The 21329-nt window shown below is 33.1% G+C and overlaps 1 protein-coding gene across 6 annotated transcripts in view; it reads left to right on the top strand.

Annotated features, from left to right (window-relative positions):
* Window positions 1–21329, top strand: part of Nova1 (NOVA alternative splicing regulator 1) — a 134449-nt gene that overhangs the window by 106742 nt on the left and 6378 nt on the right. For 4 of the 6 annotated variants that reach the window (XM_090345327.1, XM_090345326.1, XM_090345324.1 and 1 more), the window contains 2 exons: window positions 1080–1151; window positions 21175–21329. The exon at window positions 21175–21329 is cut by the window's right edge. In XM_090345327.1, the coding sequence (XP_090201453.1) occupies window positions 1080–1151; window positions 21175–21329 (227 nt within the window). The remainder of the gene's footprint in view (window positions 1–1079; window positions 1152–21174) is intronic. The other 2 variants (XM_090345325.1, XM_090345323.1) reach the window with 1 other exon arrangement.

The following is a 21329-nucleotide window of genomic DNA, read 5'->3' as shown; positions in this document are numbered from 1 at the left end:
TATGACTTCTGGTGATTTTATCTTGCTTTTCTTTACACTGCTGAACCTTTAAAGTTATGCTTTTGCTCATATGTGATTGTGATGACTTATCTATCAAGAATATCATAGTGCCCCCCTTTGCCTAGCAAATATTGTCTACTAATGATACTATTTAAGCAATGTTGATTGGCAAAGTGAACAAAAATAAAAACTTAATATCATATAGCTTAAAGTTGCTTTAATAGACAAAAAAAATTCTCAGATAGTTTAATTTGCTCAACAGTCTTAAGGTCACTTAAAGCATGTTTTATGTATAAGAGTTTAGAAGTGAACAAGAATATGACTCAATATTTTTGTGACTATTTTGAACAGTGGCTGCAATATGTTATACTCTTCATCTTTATTCAATTTACTACTTAGGGTAATTGATAAATATAGCTTGTTCATTTTTAGAATGCTACTAATTACCTGTTTATTAATATGAAGTCAATGTTTACATTTTCAGGCGAGCTCTAAGTTAATTAAAATTAATATTTTACAAGAGAATCTGATATTAAGAACTCAGAACTGCACAATTAATTGCTTTTATGTATGGACCCTAAATTCATATGGAATCAGCTTCTCGATGCTATTCAACATATTAAGTAGGTGGATACTTTTATCCAAAGTAAACTTCATTTCACCACCTTATCAAATCTCCAACTGTATTCATTGATAGGTAAATAACCTTCTTTCAGTTTTACTCATCAGACTTCTGGAATTTTATTTTGGCATTTCCTTCTCCTCTCCCAAACCCCAGGAAGTCAAGAGGGAAAGAAATGAGGCTACTCTTCATAGACATGGTTAGGATACCTTTAGGGCCCATGTGAACTTTATCTGTCACCTTCATGATTTCAAGTCATGACTTTATTTTTACATGCTTATGCACGCATATTTTACCTGATTGATCTTAAATTCCATTAACTTTGATTGAATAACAGAAAACTTTGTTCATAGGATTTTGTTCTCTTTATGTTACATTTTGTTTCGTTTTGTTCTGTTTAATAATCAGTTTTAAGGCTTGTAAAGGTTGATTTGCTCCTGAACTGCTTTGTTCCCAGACATTGCCATCCTCCCCAACTACCACCAAGTCCTCTCCATCTGATCCCATGACCACCTCCAGAGCTAATCAGGTACAGTATCATCCTGTCATCTTCTCCATACTTTCACGGGTGATGCCTGCAAACTGGAGAAAAACATAATGGTGGGTTAAGGATTTATTCGTTCATTCACATATATACACCATAAGCAGATTCCAAATAACTTGAAAGACAAATATCAACTAATTTTTAACGATTTGTGTACATTTGAACAAGATTATATTCACATATGGATTTAATTAGAGTATTGAATTATTCCCCTAAAATTACATTTTTTGGAGCCCTGACTTATTGAGTTGATAATTTAATCTCCCTCAGTATTTCTTCTAAGGATTATTGGTATATAAGTTAGAGGTATCTTATGTGCAAAAAAAAAACATTATTAAACACTGAGCAAAGGTATATCTTTAAAAGTGAATGCAATTGTATTGGAGACATGCCTTCCTATGTAAGCAGTGTTGGTGAAAAACAGTAATCTATTCTTAATTAAAATGATACATGTGATAATTTTAATATTGTTTAATAACTGGAGATGGGATTTTATTAATATCTAAGACAGCTTCAATATTTTCATCGCTAGAGTGGCAAACTGAAACTAGAAATAAATTTTTTATTTTCATTTGATGATTGTCTTGGTGCTAAATACAGGTCATTTTTAATGTAAATGTTGCACAATCTATTTATTAAAGTAATTAAACATTTTCATTTTGTCTGAGTTGAGTTTCATTTAGGTGACAAAGATTTTTTTTTTGGTTATTTCTACTGGCATCTTTTTCCACTAATTCAAACCTTATGCAATTATTATAAAACAAAAGCTGATTTTTCAATGCATTTTTATTAACTTTCCAACAAATTATTGACTTTGGACTATGTTTATTACATACATTCAGTTTGGCATGTTACCTCATAGAAGGCTATCAAGATTATTTTGCTCACGTCCTATTGCAGCCTCAAAAAGAATTGTATTAAATACCATGGAACTAAACAAAAACAAAACAAAACCAAAAAAAGTGTTTAATATGTTACTCAGCAGTTAAAGCTTGATTTACACTTTATGAAATGTCATTCCCTTCAAACAAAAGTACTTTATAATACTCACATATTGGTTCAAATAAATTGGTTAATAAAGTACGTATCTTTTGTGACCAACCCAGCACTTCTCTTTGAAGGAAATAATGGTACATAGTGAATCATATTTGTATTATGTATACATGGACTTAAAAGCGTATTTAAGTGTATATACTTTTTCACATGAGCTTTAATTGTATAATATAAAAACATTGGAAAAATAACTTAATTTTTTAAGTTTCTCTTGTACTGTATCATTGTTTTGTTTCCAACAAAAAGCAAGACCAATGAACAAAACAGCCACAAAAAGTAAAATTAATGATTTTTCCCAGAGTATCAAGCTAAATTCCCAACACTTAGAAAATAACATTTTAATTGTTTCTCTGTAACAGTTTTGCATTTTTTTATCTTAACTAATGGTGTGTGTGTTGTTACAAAATGACTTCTTCGAATTCTAATTATGTATACCATATATTAGTATTGTTGTGTATTTCCCCCTATATATTTGTCCTTACATTTAGTTCTCCCAAATGTAATAAGGTTTTGCTAATTTGGAATAGTCCAATGGTGATTTTTATATTCTGTCAGCTATACTGAGATACGTCTGTTACTCATACCTATTTTCTTCTGTTTGTTATGTGAAGAAGAATGATAATGTCTCCTGGATAAACAAGAAGCAAGATTTAAAAGAACAGAACATAATACTAAAATTCATTGAAACAATGTAGTTATCAACATACTTTTATGTTATTTGTGATCATTTTTATGGTATTTCCTGATATAATATTTATGTGGTGGAGAGAAAGAATTTGATTTCTTGTGATCACAGTTGCTTCTTATAAATTTTCCTAATGGATTTTGTTTTGCTGTACTGACATCTGTGTTACTGGGGCAAGAAAATATGTTTCTCTAAAAATAATCTTAAACTCCATATAAGTAAAATTTTGACATATAAAAAAATGAATTGTGGGCAGGGAGTTTGGCCTAGTGGAAGAATGTTTGCCTAGCATGCACAAAGACCCAGTCGATTCCTCGGTACCACATACATAGAAAAAAATCTGGAAGTGGTGCTGAGGCTCAAGTGGTAGAGCTTTAGCCTTGAGAAAGTCCAAGGACAGTGCTCAGACCCTAATCTCAAGCCCAGGACGCCCCCCCCCCAAAAAAAAGAATTGTTGCCCAGGTATTTAACAAATGTTTTGAGTTTATAACTGACAAAAATGGATAAAAGTCAGAGATGTCTGTTTTAGATTACAAATCATTGTGTATGTCTCATGACAAATATGATACTCTTTTCTATTAAAAGTATATCTAGCCGGGTGCCAGTGGCCCATGACTGTAATCCTAATTACTCAAATAGCTGAAATTTGAAGATTGTGGTTCTAAGCCTGCCCAGATAAAAAAGTCTGTGAGATGTTTCTCTCTAAATCAACCACCAAAAAAAAGCTACACATCGATCCGTGACTCAAGTGGTAGAGCACTAGACTTGAGAAGAAAGGCTCAGGGATTTTGATATCAGAGTTCTGATTTCAAACTCAGAACTGGCACAAAAACAAAAGCTTCAATCAAAACTTTTCCTACAATAAGTCAGTATGAAATAATGACAACCAGTACCTATTTCAAAATTATCTACATGTTAATATTGAATTCTATTTTCCTAAATAGTTTGTGTTATAAAGTGTATTAAAGAGCTAATAAACTATAAATATTTCAACATTCCAAAAACATTAAAATAATTTAAAGAGTATGGTCAGTCTACAGATCCAGCATTTCAAAACTTCTTTTAATGTTAAAGACCATATATACCTATATGATCTTTGTGTATATATATATATATATATATATGTATAGGTATATTTGGTTGGGGGTGGGGTCATGGGGCTTGAACTATGGGCCTGGGCGTTGTCCCTAAGCTCTTCAGCTCAAGGCTACTGCCCTACCCCTTGAGCTACAGCTCCACTTCCTGTTTTCTGGTGGTTAATTGGGGATAAGAGTCTCATGGTCTTTAGTGCTCAGGCTAGCTTTGAACATCAATCCTCAGATCTCAACCTACTGAGTAGCTAGAATTACATTCAGGAGCCACCAACCACAACCAGCATAGATTATATTTTATAATGTTTTACTTTAATGTTTAGAAGTACTCTTCTTTTGTGAGTGACAAGTATTTTTTAATCAATCTTATGTATCTTAAATTACTCTGTAATTATTTTCCATCATTTGTTGCTTAATGATCACAATGGTTTCAATTTCCCTACTGAGATAATAAATGTAGTAGTGCCACTAGTGGCGTTTATAGTCCTACTCAGGAGGCTACGATCTGAGGGTCACAGTTCAAAGGCTTGGGCAATAAAGTCTATGATACTCTTATCTCTAATAAACTTAGAAAAAGCCAGAAGTAGTGCTGTGGCTCAGTAGTGGTTGAATGCTAGCCTTGAGCAAAAGAAGCTCAGAAACAGTGCCAGGGCCCTAAGTTCATACCCTAGAATCCACATAGTATATAGATAGGTAGATAAATAAAATAAAACTAACAGTTTTATAGAACATTTTCTTTTTCTATGTTGTAAATGAACAGTTAAAGTGGAGACTTTAATGCACGGAATTTTAAATGTGGACTTAATATTAAGATACAGCAAATATAATTTTTTTTTTGATTCTGGTGCTAGTGCTTGAACTGATGGCCTCAGTGCCTTTTTACTTGTTGTCACAGGCATTTTTCCCATAACCAACGCCCAGTCATTTCAATATCACAATAAATCTCATCTCTCTTGTTGCTCTCTGTAGGACCATTCCAGACAAGCAAACATCGGAGTTTTTGGGCCCATATTTGGAAGACTGAACGAACCTTTTTTATTTTACTAAGTAATGGTGTTTATTACATTTTCAAAGATGTACTCTGTTAAGTAATGGGGTTTATTACATTTTCAAAGATGTACTCTGTCTCTATAGACATAGTTATGTATATGTGTGTGTTCTTTTATCATATCAGCCTCTCATTCCTCTCCCATGGGTTACTACTACAAAATAGTTTACCTTTACATTCATATCTCTTTGCTTATTTTTAGATCAAGATTCTTCATAAGAGAAAAAAATCTGAAATATTTTGCTGAATCTGGTTTATTTTGTTAACTTGATGATCCCCAGTTACCATCATTTTCTTGCAAATGCCATACTTCCATTTTGTCTGTGGTCGGGTCATTTAACGTAGTGTGTATGTACCACATTTTCTTCATTCATGTAGTCACCTAGGCTGATTCTGTAACTTGTGAATAAGCGATACAATGTGCATGGATGCACAAGTATCTCTGTTGTATTTCTGTGTGTATATGACTAAGAGTAGTAAAACAGGATCATATGATAGTTTTGGTTTTTTACTTTGAATGTTTTTTAGTGATTGATTTTCAAGGTGGTGATTTTCACCAGCCAAAATGTTGATCTTTTTCTCTTAGTCTTTTGTAATGAAATGAACAAAAGTATTGCCTCTACTTTTGTTTTCCAGTTTCTTTCTATTCCAAAACCTGCTTCAGAATTCACCTCCATTCTATCACAGCTGTTTGCCAAACAAATCAGTGTTGTCCATGCTGCTAATTGCAGTTGTTTTTTAATGGCATTATTTGATGTACCAACACTGATTACCACCTCAGTAATTTATCTACTTTATATTATTTCCAGCATACTGCTTCTCCTGCACTATGCTATGTTTCTTCTTTTCAGAAAGCAGTTAGTTAATCCTGTTATCCCTCAGTGCTCGTCTTTATGTAAGACTTTTGTTGTGGTTGTTACTGGAGTTTTTTTGGTTAGTGGTGCTGTGGTTTGAACTTGGAATCTTACATTTCTGAGGCAGGGTCTATACTATTTGGGCTAAATCAACTTTGTTGCCCAGTGACTTTTTTTTTTCAATAGGGTCTTCTAATAGGGACAGTCTAAAACCAATATCCCCCTTACCCGTGGCCTTTCAGGAAGCTGAGACCACAGACATGAGCCACTACACCCCATAATTAAGACATTTCTCTTAATCTATATTTTTCCTAAATCTGTATTTTTCTTGTCAGATGCCTTGGCTTCTATATGTTGACATCTGCAACGTTTCTGTCCTTAGTCTGTAACAGGCTTACTGTTGCTTTGCTCTGTTACATGCTGCTATACTGTAGCAGAATGCCTGAGGTGGTAATATAAAGAACATTTCTCACAGATCCAGAGCAGCTGAAAAGTTCAATATCAAGATCCAGCACCTGATGAGGACTTTCTTGCTGCATCTTCACAAGGAGGGCAAGAAAAAAGAACTAACAGTGTTGCAACCTGATAGAAGAGCAGAAGAGAGAGAATATGCTCTCACAAACACCTGTTATAGTAGTATTAATCCACTCATAAAGGCAGGACTAATCAGGACCTTAGACATAGCCAAAAGCCATCAACTCTCAACAGTATTGCACTGGGATTAAATTTCCAACACATGAATTGTGTAGGAGACAAAAGCATTCAAGTAACAGTGACTATGAACTAATGAAACATATGCTTATGATTCCTAATTTGTATAGCTTATTGTCAAAGCTTCATTGTAATTTGAAATTGTTTCTCAGAACATTTTCCAAGATTCTTATAAGCTTAGTTCTCAAAAAGCTTTCCTCCCCATCTCCAATCCAAACATCACTGAAACTCCAGACTACATTCAGTTTCCCTCTCAGAATTTCCAGTTGCAAATCTACTTGGTTTCTTAAGTTTAACAGCATTACAATGGACTCTATCCCTGTTCCTTTTGAAATATTAGATTTTTATCCCTGAACCTATACTTAAAAATAGTTTAGTTTCACCCAGTAAAAGGCAGTCTACTTAAAATACCATCTGGTGATTGACAAGCATTGACTTTGCGTGTTACCTCCTTAGCTATTTTCTGTGACTTATTTCCACATTCACTGGGGCCCACACACATCAACTTTTTTCTGCTACTTTATGGAGAGACTAGGCACATTCATACCTCCTTGATTTGCTCTCACTATTCTCTTTGCAAATTTTTCTTTTGTTTTTGTTTTGTTGTATTTTTAAATGTTATTTTTATTTTAAGTTAATGTATAGAGTTTCAATTCAGCATGTTAATATATGTGTATAGTATATCTTGGTGAGGTGTCACTCTTTGAAATAGTATCTCCCTCTTCCTAAAATTGTCTTATAGATGTATTTGACCAACATCTAACAGCTCCTTCAGTATACTCAGAATTTATCCATTTGAGACCTACCCGACCCTCTTATTTAATATTCTACCCTGGATTCCTTCTTTTGCACTATTCCAGATTGTCATTATATTTCTATTATTTTGCATTTGATTTCCTCTCCCTCTCCCTCTCCCCCTCTCTCCCTTTTTCTCTCCCCCTCCCCCTCTCCTCCCTTTTTGTTTTGTTTTGGGTTTTTTTTTTTTTTTTGCCATTCCTAGGGCTAGAACTCAAAGCCTAAGCACTGTTCCCTAGCTTCTTTTTACTCAAGGCTAACGCTCTACCACTTGGGTCACACCACCACTTGTGACTTTTTTTGAGTAAGTTATTGGAGACACAAATTTCACGAACTTTACTGCCCAATCTGGCTTCAAACCGTGATCCTCAGATCTCAGCTTCCTGAGTAGCTAGGATTACAGGCATGAGCCACTGGTGTTCAATGCAATTTTGTTGTATCTGAAATATTAGCCATGAGTGTAACAGGTTCTCAGAAAGTATTTGTTGAGTGACGGAATTAGATAGAACTATTCACTTTTATATGCTATATGGTTTACAGTCCTTTAAGTAAGATTTTGCACAGATATTGTCTTAAAACGGTAAGCCAAATAGAGACTGCTTTTTATGGAACAAAAACAGTTTAAACCTAAGAAACATTCCCTTCTTTGCTAGATTTCTATTGTTTTCCTTATAATAATCAGAGTACCTTTGCCAAAGTATCCTGATTTTTGTTTCAAGTGTATCATAGTCTCCAACAAAATATGAAAATGTATGAGAGGTAGCTGTTTACATGAAAGGGGGAGAGAGAAAAAGAAAGGCACCAGGCTGAGTCTTAGGAAATCGCTGGCTTGTAAACACAGCCTTCTAGAGCTCAGCTTTATATGTAACATAGCAAAACAAAACAACAAAAAAAAACATAAAAATAAGTTGAATCAAAGAAGCACATAGTGTATATTAAAAGAATATAGAGCCAGGTACTGATGACTCGATGACTCATGCCTTGTGAACCTAACTACTCAGAAGGCTGGAATATGAGAATGAAAGTTCAGCCTGGTCAGAAAAGTCCGTGAGACTCCTGTCTCCAATTGATCAGCAAGAAGTTGAAAGAGCACATATGGTAGAGCATCAGTCTTTAGTAAAACAACAACAAAAACAGCAACAGTTCTGAATTCTACCAGATCCAAACTGGGAAAAAATAAGACTTGGATATAAGGACATATTATAAAGATCCTATTCTTTTATAAATGGAGAGAATTATCTAATTTTGGAATATAAAAATATCAATTATTTTAATGTAAAACGTGTGTACTCTAGTTTTCATTATCTTTTCTCATACTGTATAAAAATTGAAAAAATAAATTTTTAAAAACTTAAAAATTTTAAATTTTAAGATAAGACGATTGTGTTTTCATTCCAACCTGGGCAGAAAAGTTCATGAGATTTATTTCTGATTAACAACCAAAAAGCTTTTAGTGGAGCAGTGGTTCAAATGATTGAACACTATCCTTGAGCAAAAAACTTAGGGACAACATCCAGGCCCTTAGTTGAAGCTCTAGGAATATATAATGCACAAAAGCAAAAATGGATAAATAATACATTTCTGCTGATAATCATGAAAGGACTATTTCAATCTTGTGGGAAGCAGTTTTTCATGTAGAATTGAAGTTTAGTATAAAATGTTTTTTCGCTGAAAGTAATACGATATTATTATCAAGAGGAAATAATATTATCAGTGAAAGTAGTAAAGATTTCCAAAGCCTCAAAGCAAATGTGTAACTTAATATGTGGCAAGGAGAGTATTGTGAAGTGAGGATTAGAAGTGGAATCTCAAATCATAAATGGTGGCTTCTAAATAAATATTTGCAACATCCTAGTCATCTCATTTAAGGAAACATCTTTAATTTTGGTATCCAAGATTTTCATGGTAAAATGTAATAGTAATGTCTGCTTTGAAAAGTTGTCACAATTTTAAACGAACCAGTATTTAAGAATATTTAGACACTGTCTAGTTCAAGATACCTAAGTCATTTTAATTTTTGGAGAAAATGTATTATTTAATTATATGATGCTGATAGTTCACTATTCATCTGAAAGTAAATTTAGTTCACCTCATAAAATGTGCACAAGTTGAAATGCATTCATGATTAAAATTATGTCTGTTTAATGAAATTACATGTGAAATTAAAATTGATGCTAGCTTTCTTAAGTAGAAAGAAAATCTAAAATGCAAGACAGGATACCTGAATGTATCAATATTTAATATTTTAATATACAAGAATGACCATTAGTAAGTAAACAGTAATGGTATTTTAAAATGTTGAACACATATGATATTTAGTATTTCTACTACTGAATTTCTTGTTTTATTTTTAAAAAATAATCCAACAATTAGGCACCAGTGACTCATACCTGCAATCTTAATTACTCAGAAAGTTAAAATTTGAGAGCATAATTTGAAGCAAAACCAAAAAAGAAAGTATATGAAACTTTTAGCTCCACACACACAAAACAAACCAACAGTAAAGCTCTGGCTCAAGAGGTAGAGTAACTAGCCTTGGGCAAAACAGCTCAGGGACAGTGCCCAGGCTCTGAGTTCAACCCCCAGGACCAACACCAAATTAAATTAATAAAAACTACAGTAATGGCAGATACATAAATTGAAATGTCCAATAAATATGTAAAAACCAGCTTAAACTTACCAGTATCGGGGAAATGAGTCAACATCAGAAAATTGTATTTGTTTTGCTAAATAGATAATAAGAGGTGTGGATTTATTACATACACACATGTCAGCAATGTGAGAATTCATGTATGTACATTTTTAGAAATCAAAATTCTGGCAAGAATACTGGAAGTAAGAATTTTCATACAATACTTCTATAAGTAGTGCTACATCATTATAGCCTTTTACAAATTACTCCATAAAATGTATCTATGACATAGAAACTCTCAGCCTAATTTTAATTATGTTCTAAAATCTAAGTGCCAGTGATTGTATCTAGAAATTCCTTGAATACTTGTTTGTTAAATAAGTCATTTGAAATATGATGTAAAAAGCAATGTTAACGAATTCTTTAATAAAAAATTTAATGCACTAATCACACCAAGATAAAGTATGTACACTTAAAACAAATAAGTACTTTTCACATTGGCAGAATTTGGAAAATAACTTGAGTTCTTACAGAAAGTACTTGAATATATCATAGTGCCGCAGAATGTTATGTGATGAAACTAGTAAAAGACCATCTGTATAGTGGCTTACAACAGTGATTATGCTTTATTAACTTAAGTTAATAACATTAACTGACAAACATGAGCATTTTTGTGTGTGTGCCAGTCCTGAGGCTTGAACTTTGGACCTGGACACTGTCCTTGAGCCTTTTTGTTCAGGGCCAGCATTCTGTAACTTGAACCACAGCTCTGCTTCCAGCTTTTTTTCTGGTAGTTAATTGGACATAAGAGTCTCATGAACTTTCTTGGTTACGTTGGCTTCAAACTGCAATCCTTGGATCTCAGACACCTGATTGGTTAGTATTACAGGTGTGAGGTACCAGTGCCAAGCCAAATGACCCTATTTTTAATAGCCATATAAAATCTTGTGTTCCTATTTCACGTTTATATTCATGAAGATGATGAGTATAAAAAATATTAATACATTAGTAGTCTCTTTATTTGTGCTTTAAAAATAAGTCAGCCAAAATAATGTAATACAAGATGGAAACATACTAACCTCAAATTGCAGTGTATTTAATGTTTTAAGAAAAGAAATAGGAAGATTTGACTTACATTGCCTGTGGCTTTGAACTACATGAAACCTTGATTTCCACATTTTAGGACATTGGTTAGTGAGAGTTTCAAGATAATCACAGGAGAGAGATATGGGGGCAAGAGGGTGTATATACTCAGTCTAAAAGGAAATCACTGTGGTTTTGTCTATAAAAGTTATACTAAATTAAAGAACTGTATAATGTATGTAACCCTTTTTTATCTTCTATAGCTATTATATGAAAAGTTTTCAATCCTGACTTGTAAAAATTACCTGTTGAGATTCAAATTTAATAGTTATTGGATGACTTTAGGCAACTATATTTGAAAAGTTAAATAAAAATTTTTGAAGTATTTTGTTTTGGATATACTTTTTACCATGATAAAGGTACATTAATTTATAACAATCTCAGTTTGTATATGACATACAACTCTCTCTTTTATCAAAACTGAATCCGTGAAAATCTTTTCATGTACCAGCATATAACATACAATGAAAGTATGTAAAGTAATAAATAGGGTAGTAACAATTTTTTCAACATTTTTTTCTTCTAAACATGCTTAAAAATAGAAATATATTAACATACTCTTCCAGTTAAGACTACCTTTTCTAAAGATTAAGGTGTTTAGTAACTACCTGTTTCATGAATTGTTTTAAGTTTATTTCATTGTATACATTAAAAACTCTGACCTTGTTGGCTTTGATTTTTTTCTCCTTTTTTAATCTTTGAGATAAGAATTTTTACTTTGTCTCTTTTACTTTTTCTTGTTTTTTTTGTTTTTGTTTTTTCTTACTGCTGTGCAGGTCACTTTACTACTGCTTCATTTCGCTGTTATTTTTCTTCGTGAAGAGAAATGTAAAATATTAAAAAATATTTTAATAAAGAAAAGATTCTATTTTATTATCATCTTCAACTTGCTTTTGATCAAATAATAAGGGCTAAAAACAATTTTTTCTGATTTAATAAACAGAAGTGAACAACTTTACACAATATATTTGAAAAGAGGTTAGTTTTGTGATTACTTAGTATGTTGAATTGTAGACATAGTTTATAAGCCTCTATATGTTATTCGATACATTTATTTACTTCACATACTAATGATAGAAGAAAATTTGTAATGTTTCATCTTTTTAATGATAAGAACTTCTGATAGTAATTTTAAAACTTTCCCTTATTACTATGATGCTAAAATACACTTTTGAATAATCTCCCAAACTGCATAAATTAAAGATTGTCATTACTTCCTGACTTGATAAAAGACTATGATACAATTTCTAAGGTGCCACAAGAAAGTTAAATCCCCCTTATGTATTGTTGTCCTAATCGTATATTTTGTTGCTCTTCTTTAAATATTTTCAATTATTTTAGAAATTGAGTACTTTCATGTTCATTATTCCAACACTTTGTTTTGTCTTCTTTCCAAGTATCCTCTTCCAATTCTATGGCTTAGCATTCTCTTTCTCTATTAAATCCCACAGTATTTCTGATTTCTAGATCCATAATCCCTCCTCTACTAGTATATTTATTTGAAGAGAGAGAGAGAGAGACAGACAGACAGACAGACAGACAGACACTTCAGAGTTAAAGAGTTCAAATAAGAATTTCTTGTATCCCTATCTTGCACCCTTTTTGTTTCGTCATCTGCTTCATTTATCACAGCCCCTGACTTTTATGGTCTAGGTGTTTTTTGCCTTGGTTAAATAGGCTATTAATTTTAGTGTGCAATATTAAATTGAAAATCTTTGCTGACATATCAGAAATCTAAATATTTAAAATATTTAAGCTTTGGGCCGGGAGTTTGGCCTACTGATAGAGTGCCTGCCTAGCATGCACAAAGATCTGGGCTCGATTCCTTTGTACCACAACATAGAAAAAGAAGCTGGAAGTCGTGCTGTGGCTCAAGTGGTAGAGTTCTAGCCTTGAGAAATTCCAAGGACGGTGCTCAGGCCCTGAGCTCAAGCCCAGGACTGTCAAGATAATAATAATTATTATTATTATTATTATTATAATAATAATAAGCTTTCAGTAATTAGAGTATACTGTGAAAGTGATAATCTGAGGTGATTTAAAATAATAATTATGGGCAATAAAAGCATGGCTCCCAGTTGTAGCACCTTCAAGTTCAAACACCAGTAACTTTATTTATTTGTTTATGAAATAAATAGTAAAAATAGTCTTAAATTTCAGATATTTTGACACAATGACAGTGAAAGGCCTTCCATAAATGTATCCTCAATATATGGTTAGAGACATGGCTCAAGCGTTAGAGTACCAAGTGAGTGATAAGTCAGAACAAAAAACTTCAAGCTATTTGTTCAAACTCCAGCACACTAAAAAAATAAAATGAAAGCATAATAAATATGCACATATATATACTCAATTTCATAGTCTTATTTTGTAATCATTAATATTTCATCCCAAATTTTCATTATGAAATCATCAATTTATGATAATTATAACTTTAGTGGTTTTTTCCAAAGTTATTTGGCTCTAGTGATTTACTCTTTTTATTTAACTGCACTTTGGTATGCTTATCTTTTCAACAAACCAAAACAGTTTACTGTGCTTCTCTTCTTTCTACCAAGGAAGCATAGATTGCCCTATATTTCACATTTCTAAGTATATCCCTCCCTGAGATATAATGCAATGTACTTTTAAAATATGCAGCATTCACCAAATAATGTTTTGAGTAATGCTTTAGGGGTAAAGTGAAATAATGTGTTATGTCAAAAAGTAAGCACATAAAACTTTGTTTTTGCCTTTAGAAACTTTGTAGGATTATTATTCATTTTCTGTCTACTTCCAAAGATACATAAAAGAAAATATTCTTCCTGACATTCTCTATCATAGAGCCAGGGGGAAAAGTAAAAATAACGTGGGGTCCGTTGGAATAAGAAGTGAAATGAGATACAATCACCACAGAAGTTCTGAAGATGATTAATCATACATATCAGATATGCTTTTAGCTAAAAACACAAATTCTTGAAGCCAGATATAGAATGGGAATTCATCAGAAAGGTTATAAGTTACTAGTTTGGTAAACGTTTTCATGACTCATTTTAATATTTGATAGACTTCACCATTTGATCAAACAAATATGAATATACAATATTATGAAGTAAGTAGCCTTGCTATAAGTTTGATAACAAGCCAGATATATCATACCAGTGATATTAGAAGCAAGTAGATAGTATATACTTAGTTATTTTGTTATTGTAGAATATATTTTATTTCATTCATGTAACAGTTAATTTTTAAATGACTAGGAGTCATGAGGTGGTATGGATTTTAGTTGGTTTCTTATATGGTTAAAAAGCGGCACATTTATTTTCTGCAGTTTATTTGTAATGTAACTTTGAGATTTTAGTGATTAGGTATGATAAAGAAGTTTACTGTTGCTTTAGGAACACAAACTTATCCTTTGCAAATAGAGACCCTCATAACTGTCTGATTGGTAAATGATCGTTGAAGTAATTTTTTTAGTTTTATAGATTTACAGTTTTATAGTATCCTTCCTGGAGCTTGAACTCAAGCTCTGGGTGCTGTTCTGAGCTTTTCTGCTCTAAGCTAGCACTCTGCATTGAATTAAAATCTCATGGACTGTCTTGTCTAGGCTGGCTTCAAACCATAATCCTCAAATCTCAGCTTCCTGAGTAGCTACCATTACTTTTTGTTTTTAAGTATTTTATTAATTACAAGCAGGTGCAAATAAGAAATGAACGTTAAATAAAATACTGGCTTTCATGAAAATAACATTTTGTAAGAAAAAGAATTATCTGTTATATTAAACATCATAAGAAAATCATAAATATGGCGGGGGGAGAATCCTTGATACTTTTTGGGGGGAAAGGGTTCTAAGTTTTACAAGTACACTGCAGTTAAACCGCTTATTATCAGTCATGAGATTTCAGTATACAAAGATGTGTGCATCTTGAAGGGAAGAACAATTTGGGGACAAATAATCTCTCAATCAATGGAATTAGAAGGAAAAAGACAGAACTACAGAAAGACAACTGTTAGGAAATATGTTCAGTAATTACCAGCTGAAGTTCAGATACAGGATCCCAGATGATTCCAATTTAGTGTCACAGATTAAAGTAGGAAGGCATGTTAGTGAGAGCATCTGGAAAACTGAATATCTACATTCCCAGAGTCTGGATAATTCAGTGGGAGGAATTATGAATAGAATTATTTCTTACAATGCCAAAATAAAAGTTTTTCATCCACAGTTTTATCAATGTGTAAGACAGTACTGGCGATAAACCAGTAATGTGACAAAGGCCACAAAAAGTCAGGGCCAGTCTCCATATTGATAAACTGCCAATTCTATATTCATAATCATTTTTTTCATACTAACGTATACAAACTAGGAGGAAACAAGACTGAGCAAGAAGTGAGAAAAAATTAGCATCATGTAAACTGTAAATCCCTACAGAACAACAGAAGTCACAGGTGACACCCCAGCTTTAATCTGATGTGTGATGAGTAGAGAGAAAAGACATATGAACCAAGATAGCCTGATACTTATTATGTCAGACATTGCTGCCTTCCATTTGGTTATCAAGTGTAAAGTGGGTGAGGCAGATTAGTAGAAGAGCTGCTGGATATAGTCTGTAATTTATTTTATTTATTTTATTTATTTATTTTTTTTGCCAGTCCTGGGCTTGAGCTCAGGGCCTGAGCACTGTCCTTGGACTTCCTCAAGGCTAGAGCTCTACCACTTGAGCCTCAGCACCACTTCAGGCTTTTTACTACGTATGTGGTACCGAGGAATCGAACCTGGGTCTTCGTGCATGCTAGGCAAGCACTCAACCACTAGGCCGAACTCCCGGCCCATAGTCTGTAATTTAAAAGAAGAAAAATAAATTGTAGTTTGCTGAGATCAACTAGTTAATTTACATCCCTCATACTAAAGTATGCATCTTCATTGAAAACTGTTAAATATACAAAACACTCAGTTGTGACCACAAAGCAAAAGGAAACTTGTTCATACTATTAGATTGTGTAGAATGTATCTTAGTAAAAGATAAATTAATCCTGTTTACTAGGGATTAGATTTAAGCTATATGCCCATATCTCACACTATTGAGGCTGAAATCTGGAATCGGAGGTCGCCATTTGAAGGCAGTCCAGAAAGTCTGTGACACTCTTGTCCTCAATAAACTACTCACCTCCCCACCCCCCCAAAAAAAGCCAGACATGAAGTTATAGTTCAAATGGTAGAATGATAGCCTTGAGCACAAAAGCTCAGAAACAGTAACCAGGCCCTGAATTCAAGACCCAGTTAAAATAACATGAGAAGTCTTATTTTCTTTGTTGGCTTTAGAATCAAATGCCAGAAGTGTAATCAGAAATTCTCTCCATTATGGAGAAGTCTTATTTTTGTCTTAAGTTAGCTTTATTTCCAATTAGACTCTTCACACCCTGTGAAATTTCCCAGTTGAGACTTCATGTTTGTTCTGAGAGTTTTGACAATGATGAGGATGCATTGTTCACAGAAATTGGCATGTTGAATTAAAATTCCTTTGTATAATTATTTAAAGATTTTCTCCAGTAGTAAAAGGTAAAGCTTATCTGGGAATTCCATGAAATGTACTAAGACTATCAACTGGGAAGGATTGACATTGATAGGTCTGATTAAATATGAACATTAATACAGAAAGGAACTCTAATTCACTGTGATTTTATAGTTGTGAAGAGAAGAGATTGACTATACCTATTCTATTTTATGTAATATATTTGTCTCTTGACTGCCACTTACTGTATGTGTTAGAGAAAATAATATGGGTATGTGGATTATGTAGAACATAAATTGCATATTCAAGCTCAGGACTTATCCACAGTATCTTATACATGAGTAAATATTTCCAATCTGAAAAAAATACTCTCATATAACTGTACTCACTCTACATATAATCTTATAACAATAAAAGTAAAAAAGTTAAATATGCAAAACTTCTTGCAAAAATATGTAAAACCCCAGCATTTCAGATGAGGGAGAGTAAATCTGTTATATTAATAAATCACAAACTTATCTGATGTTTATTTCATATAAAAATAAGTACAAGTCATAGAATTTTTCAATTGAATATTGTTGTTTTACTGGGCCAGGAGCATGGCCTAGTGGTAATGTGATCAACTAGCATGCACAAAGCCCTGGGTTTGATTCCCCAGTACCACATATACAGAAAAAGTCAGAATGTACTGTGGCTCAAGTAGCAGAGTGCTGACCTTGAGCAAAAGATGTCCAAGGACAATGCCCCGGCTCTGAGTTCAAGCCCTGGGACTGGCAAAAAAAAAAAAAAAGAAAGATTGTTTTACCTTAAACTTATTATTATTTAAGTAAGTCATCATGCTTTTTTTCCTACTTTTCACCAGTGTTCCTTTTTGAGTATTACTAACCTTCCACACTGATGTCTCTTTACCTCTGTCCTGACCCTCTCCCCAAAATGAAGATTCTTTTTTGGTGTTGCACAAATGAATTATTTTTTCCTATACATTCAACTTATCCTGTTAGGTGACTATGTTCACACAGTAAGTTAATTACTGTATGGGTTACTAAATGTATCTTTTTACATCATTAGGAGAACAGGACAAGCCAAAGTAGATTTTTGTATGAAAAAAAGTAGATCTTTGTATGAGAAGTAAAATTTGGGGGCTGGATTTTAGCCCAGTACAAAGAGCTTGCCTAATAAGCAAGTGCAAGATTCTAACTTTGATCCCCCGCTCCAAAATCAAAAAGACCAAAAAAATAAAACCTTTGAGCCAGGAGTTTGTGGCTCCCATCTGTAATATTAGCTGCTCAGGAAACTGAGATGTAAGGATCGTTGTTCAAAGCCAGCCTGGGAGAAAAAGTATTAGAGACTCTGATCTCCAATAAACTACTCAGAAAAGCTGGAAGAGGTGCTGTGGCTCCCTGGCAGAGTGCTGGCCTTGAGCAAAAGAAACCCAGAGACAGCATTCAGGCCCAGAGTTCAATCCCCAGGACAGACTAAAAACGAGAGATAGGGAGAGAGAGAAAATTGGGTGAGATATTTCTTGGTTAGCTTATTATGCATATTTCCTACGTGTAGAATTTGAGTGCTTTTTATATTTGTTTCCTTTAAGATCAGTAATCCTATACAGAATTGCCTATTACCTAAGATAGAAAATTTTACACATTATAAATATTAAAGTACAAGCTTAATGTCTGCTTTTACATATGACAAATCTGTTGTTATTTGTGAATAAATCAGTCATGCCAGTAAAATTTAGGGCAACAGTAATATTTTAATAACAGCAACTACAGTTGACATTTTGCATAAAATATATGGTTAAAACTAAATCCAACAAATAATACTAAGCACACAGAGATATATTTATATGATGCTGAAATGTAAATCTCCAGTTTGCAAGGATGGATATTATTTGGAAGGTATTTACGTTTGTAAGTCAGCACTGTATGTCTGAACAATGTATCATTTTCAAATTACTGAATATTGAAAAGAGAAGACTCATTACAGAAAATGTAACATTTTTAAAGATAAGTTAATCTTCCATACTCAAATTTGTTCTTACAACTGCTAGTCATAGTTAAAGAAATAAAACTTGTGAATATAGTAAATATTATATGAGATTAATATGTAATAAATGGTAGAAATTGTTATTTTTATCTGTTCCTGGCAGTACATGTTATAAAACTATTTTATTTGATTACCCTTTAGAATAAACCTATAGAATAGTTCCTATAGTACCTAATGTCATTGTTGTATTCCTGCATTATTATTATGCACAATAGTAGCTTGACATTGATATTTAAAATTAATATAATTTTTAAATAGATCCTTGAAAAAACATGGTTAATTATTATTTTCTTCATACATCATTTGCCAGATTATAAATGTTTTCAATATTATTTTATTACAAATGTTCTAATTTTGAGAATTTTACAGAAAAACAATTTTTAGCGTTTAGGTACTAAATACTTAAAAATAAATTTTCACAATAATTGCATAGGATAAAGTTTAAAGATAGTTTGTGTTCAACTTGGTAGTTAGGTACGATGTAATCCTGGTTTAACTTCCTAATAATATGTTCTAGACAAATAATTTCCAACACAGAAGAAGTTTATGATTAAACAAAACTTAACAGAGGTTAAAAATATATATTTATTAAATATTAATTTATTTATTTATTTGGGTGCTGGAGGCTCACATCTGTGAATCCTAGCTACTCAGGAGTCTGAGATCTGAGAATTGTGGTTCAGTGCCACCCTATCCAGAAAAGTCCTTGAGACTCTTATCTTCAATAAAATACTCAGAAAAAGACAGAAGTAGCCTGTGGCTCAAGTGAGAAAACACTAGTCTTCAGCATTGAGAGGTCAGGGACAGCACCAAGGTCCTGAGTTCAAGCCCCAGGACTCACACACACACACACACACACACACACACACACACACACACACACAATCACCTTCTCAGTGTTTATCAGGAATGTATTTATGTATTTATCATTCCTAAGAAATGCTTTCAGAAATGTCATTTTTTTTTCAATGAAGGAAATGATTTTTATAACAAACTGAATGAAACAAAATTCTACTATGACTGTAATTTTCTGTATGATAAAAAAGGAATAATGTGTCTGTGTGTACAATGTTGAAATCTATTCATAAGGAGACTCAATCTACAATTTGGATTGTATGTTTATGCTTATCTTCAAAATGTATAACTGTGTTTTCTTAAAACATTCTTATCCAGACCTGTTTTTTAAGCATATTATTGGGGATTTTTGGTAGCAACTAATAAATATAGAATATATCAACTGAACCAACCAAATTTCCTGTTGAAATTCTGACAGATGATTTCAGCCTGTCCATTTTCTGCAGTAAGAGAAGCAAGCACGTCAGTGCTTTGTCATTGGCACAGCAGGCGCCTATGTATTAACCACAGAAATGTTAATGCTACTATAATGTAGTCGTCAATGTTAATATCTGTCATTTGTAGTTTGGGGGGGTGGCGGTCACAGAAAATACCACACCAGTGTATACTTCTCTTAATAGTATTTTACTGTGGTTAAATAAATAAAAATGCCAATTTGTGGCTAATTTATATATTCAGTTTAAATTATCAAATAATACTTTTACTTCATATGATTATATCGGATGTTATAACACTTCATATGATGAGGGTTTTTTTTTTTCCATTTTCCTTTGGCAAGATGGGAACAAGGACTCTTTTTAAATATAAGTGTTTACCAAAAAGTGTTCTGCTTCATTAGAATAGTGACTTTACCTTTGACAGATATAGACAAGACATCCAGGTAGTATCATTCTCAAATCACTTACCAGAACCATTGAAGCATTTAAATTTCTTCATTACTCACAAATGCATCTTTAATTATTATAAAGTTATATATCTATATGCTCAACTGAACATCTAAAGTATTACTAATAATTTTATTGATTTCCATTTCCAAAAACACTCATGAGACAAGTGAGGGATCTGTGAATAATCCAAAAGTTATTAGGTAACCAGGAACATTAAGATAATGTTTCAAAGGGATTTAAGCCAGAAGTTTCCTGTTATGTTTGTGAACTTTGCATTTATACTCCTGCACTGTCTGCGTGTATCTCTTTTATAGCAAAGTATTTTAAAGACCTAGCTGAAGGGTCAACTGACTTGAGCTATATAAATACATTACCACGGACGCATAATTAGAGTGCCCCTCCCCAGTACCCGGGCTGACTTCTTACAAATGCCCCTGGACAAGGCATTCTTCTCTGATCACTTTGACTTGGCAAGTGTACCGTGTTTCCCCCGGGAAAAAAAAGAAAAAAAAAAGAAAAAGTCTTCATTGGTGTGGAGTTAGTCTTATTATCAACCGGCCCAGAGTCACTCGAGTCGAGAGTCGTGGAATCGCTGAGACACGGCTCGCACTGACTTCCGAGGAGCGTTATTTTGCTTTTCTGTAGGCTAAGCGAGATGATGTAATGTGTGTGCACGTCAAAGCCGAAGTATCATTCATACGTGTCTTTTTCAATTACAGGTAAAGATTATAGTTCCCAACAGCACAGCAGGTCTGATAATAGGGAAGGGAGGTGCCACTGTGAAGGCTATAATGGAGCAGTCAGGGGCTTGGGTGCAGCTTTCCCAGAAACCCGATGGGATCAACCTGCAAGAGAGGGTTGTCACGGTGAGCGG

The sequence above is a fragment of the Megascapheus bottae genome, chromosome 14 (genome assembly GCF_031878675.1).
Source record: "Megascapheus bottae isolate mThoBot1 chromosome 14, mThoBot2.hap1, whole genome shotgun sequence".
NCBI lineage: Eukaryota > Metazoa > Chordata > Mammalia > Rodentia > Geomyidae > Megascapheus > Megascapheus bottae.
This window is presented reverse-complemented; position numbering and strand designations above follow the sequence as displayed.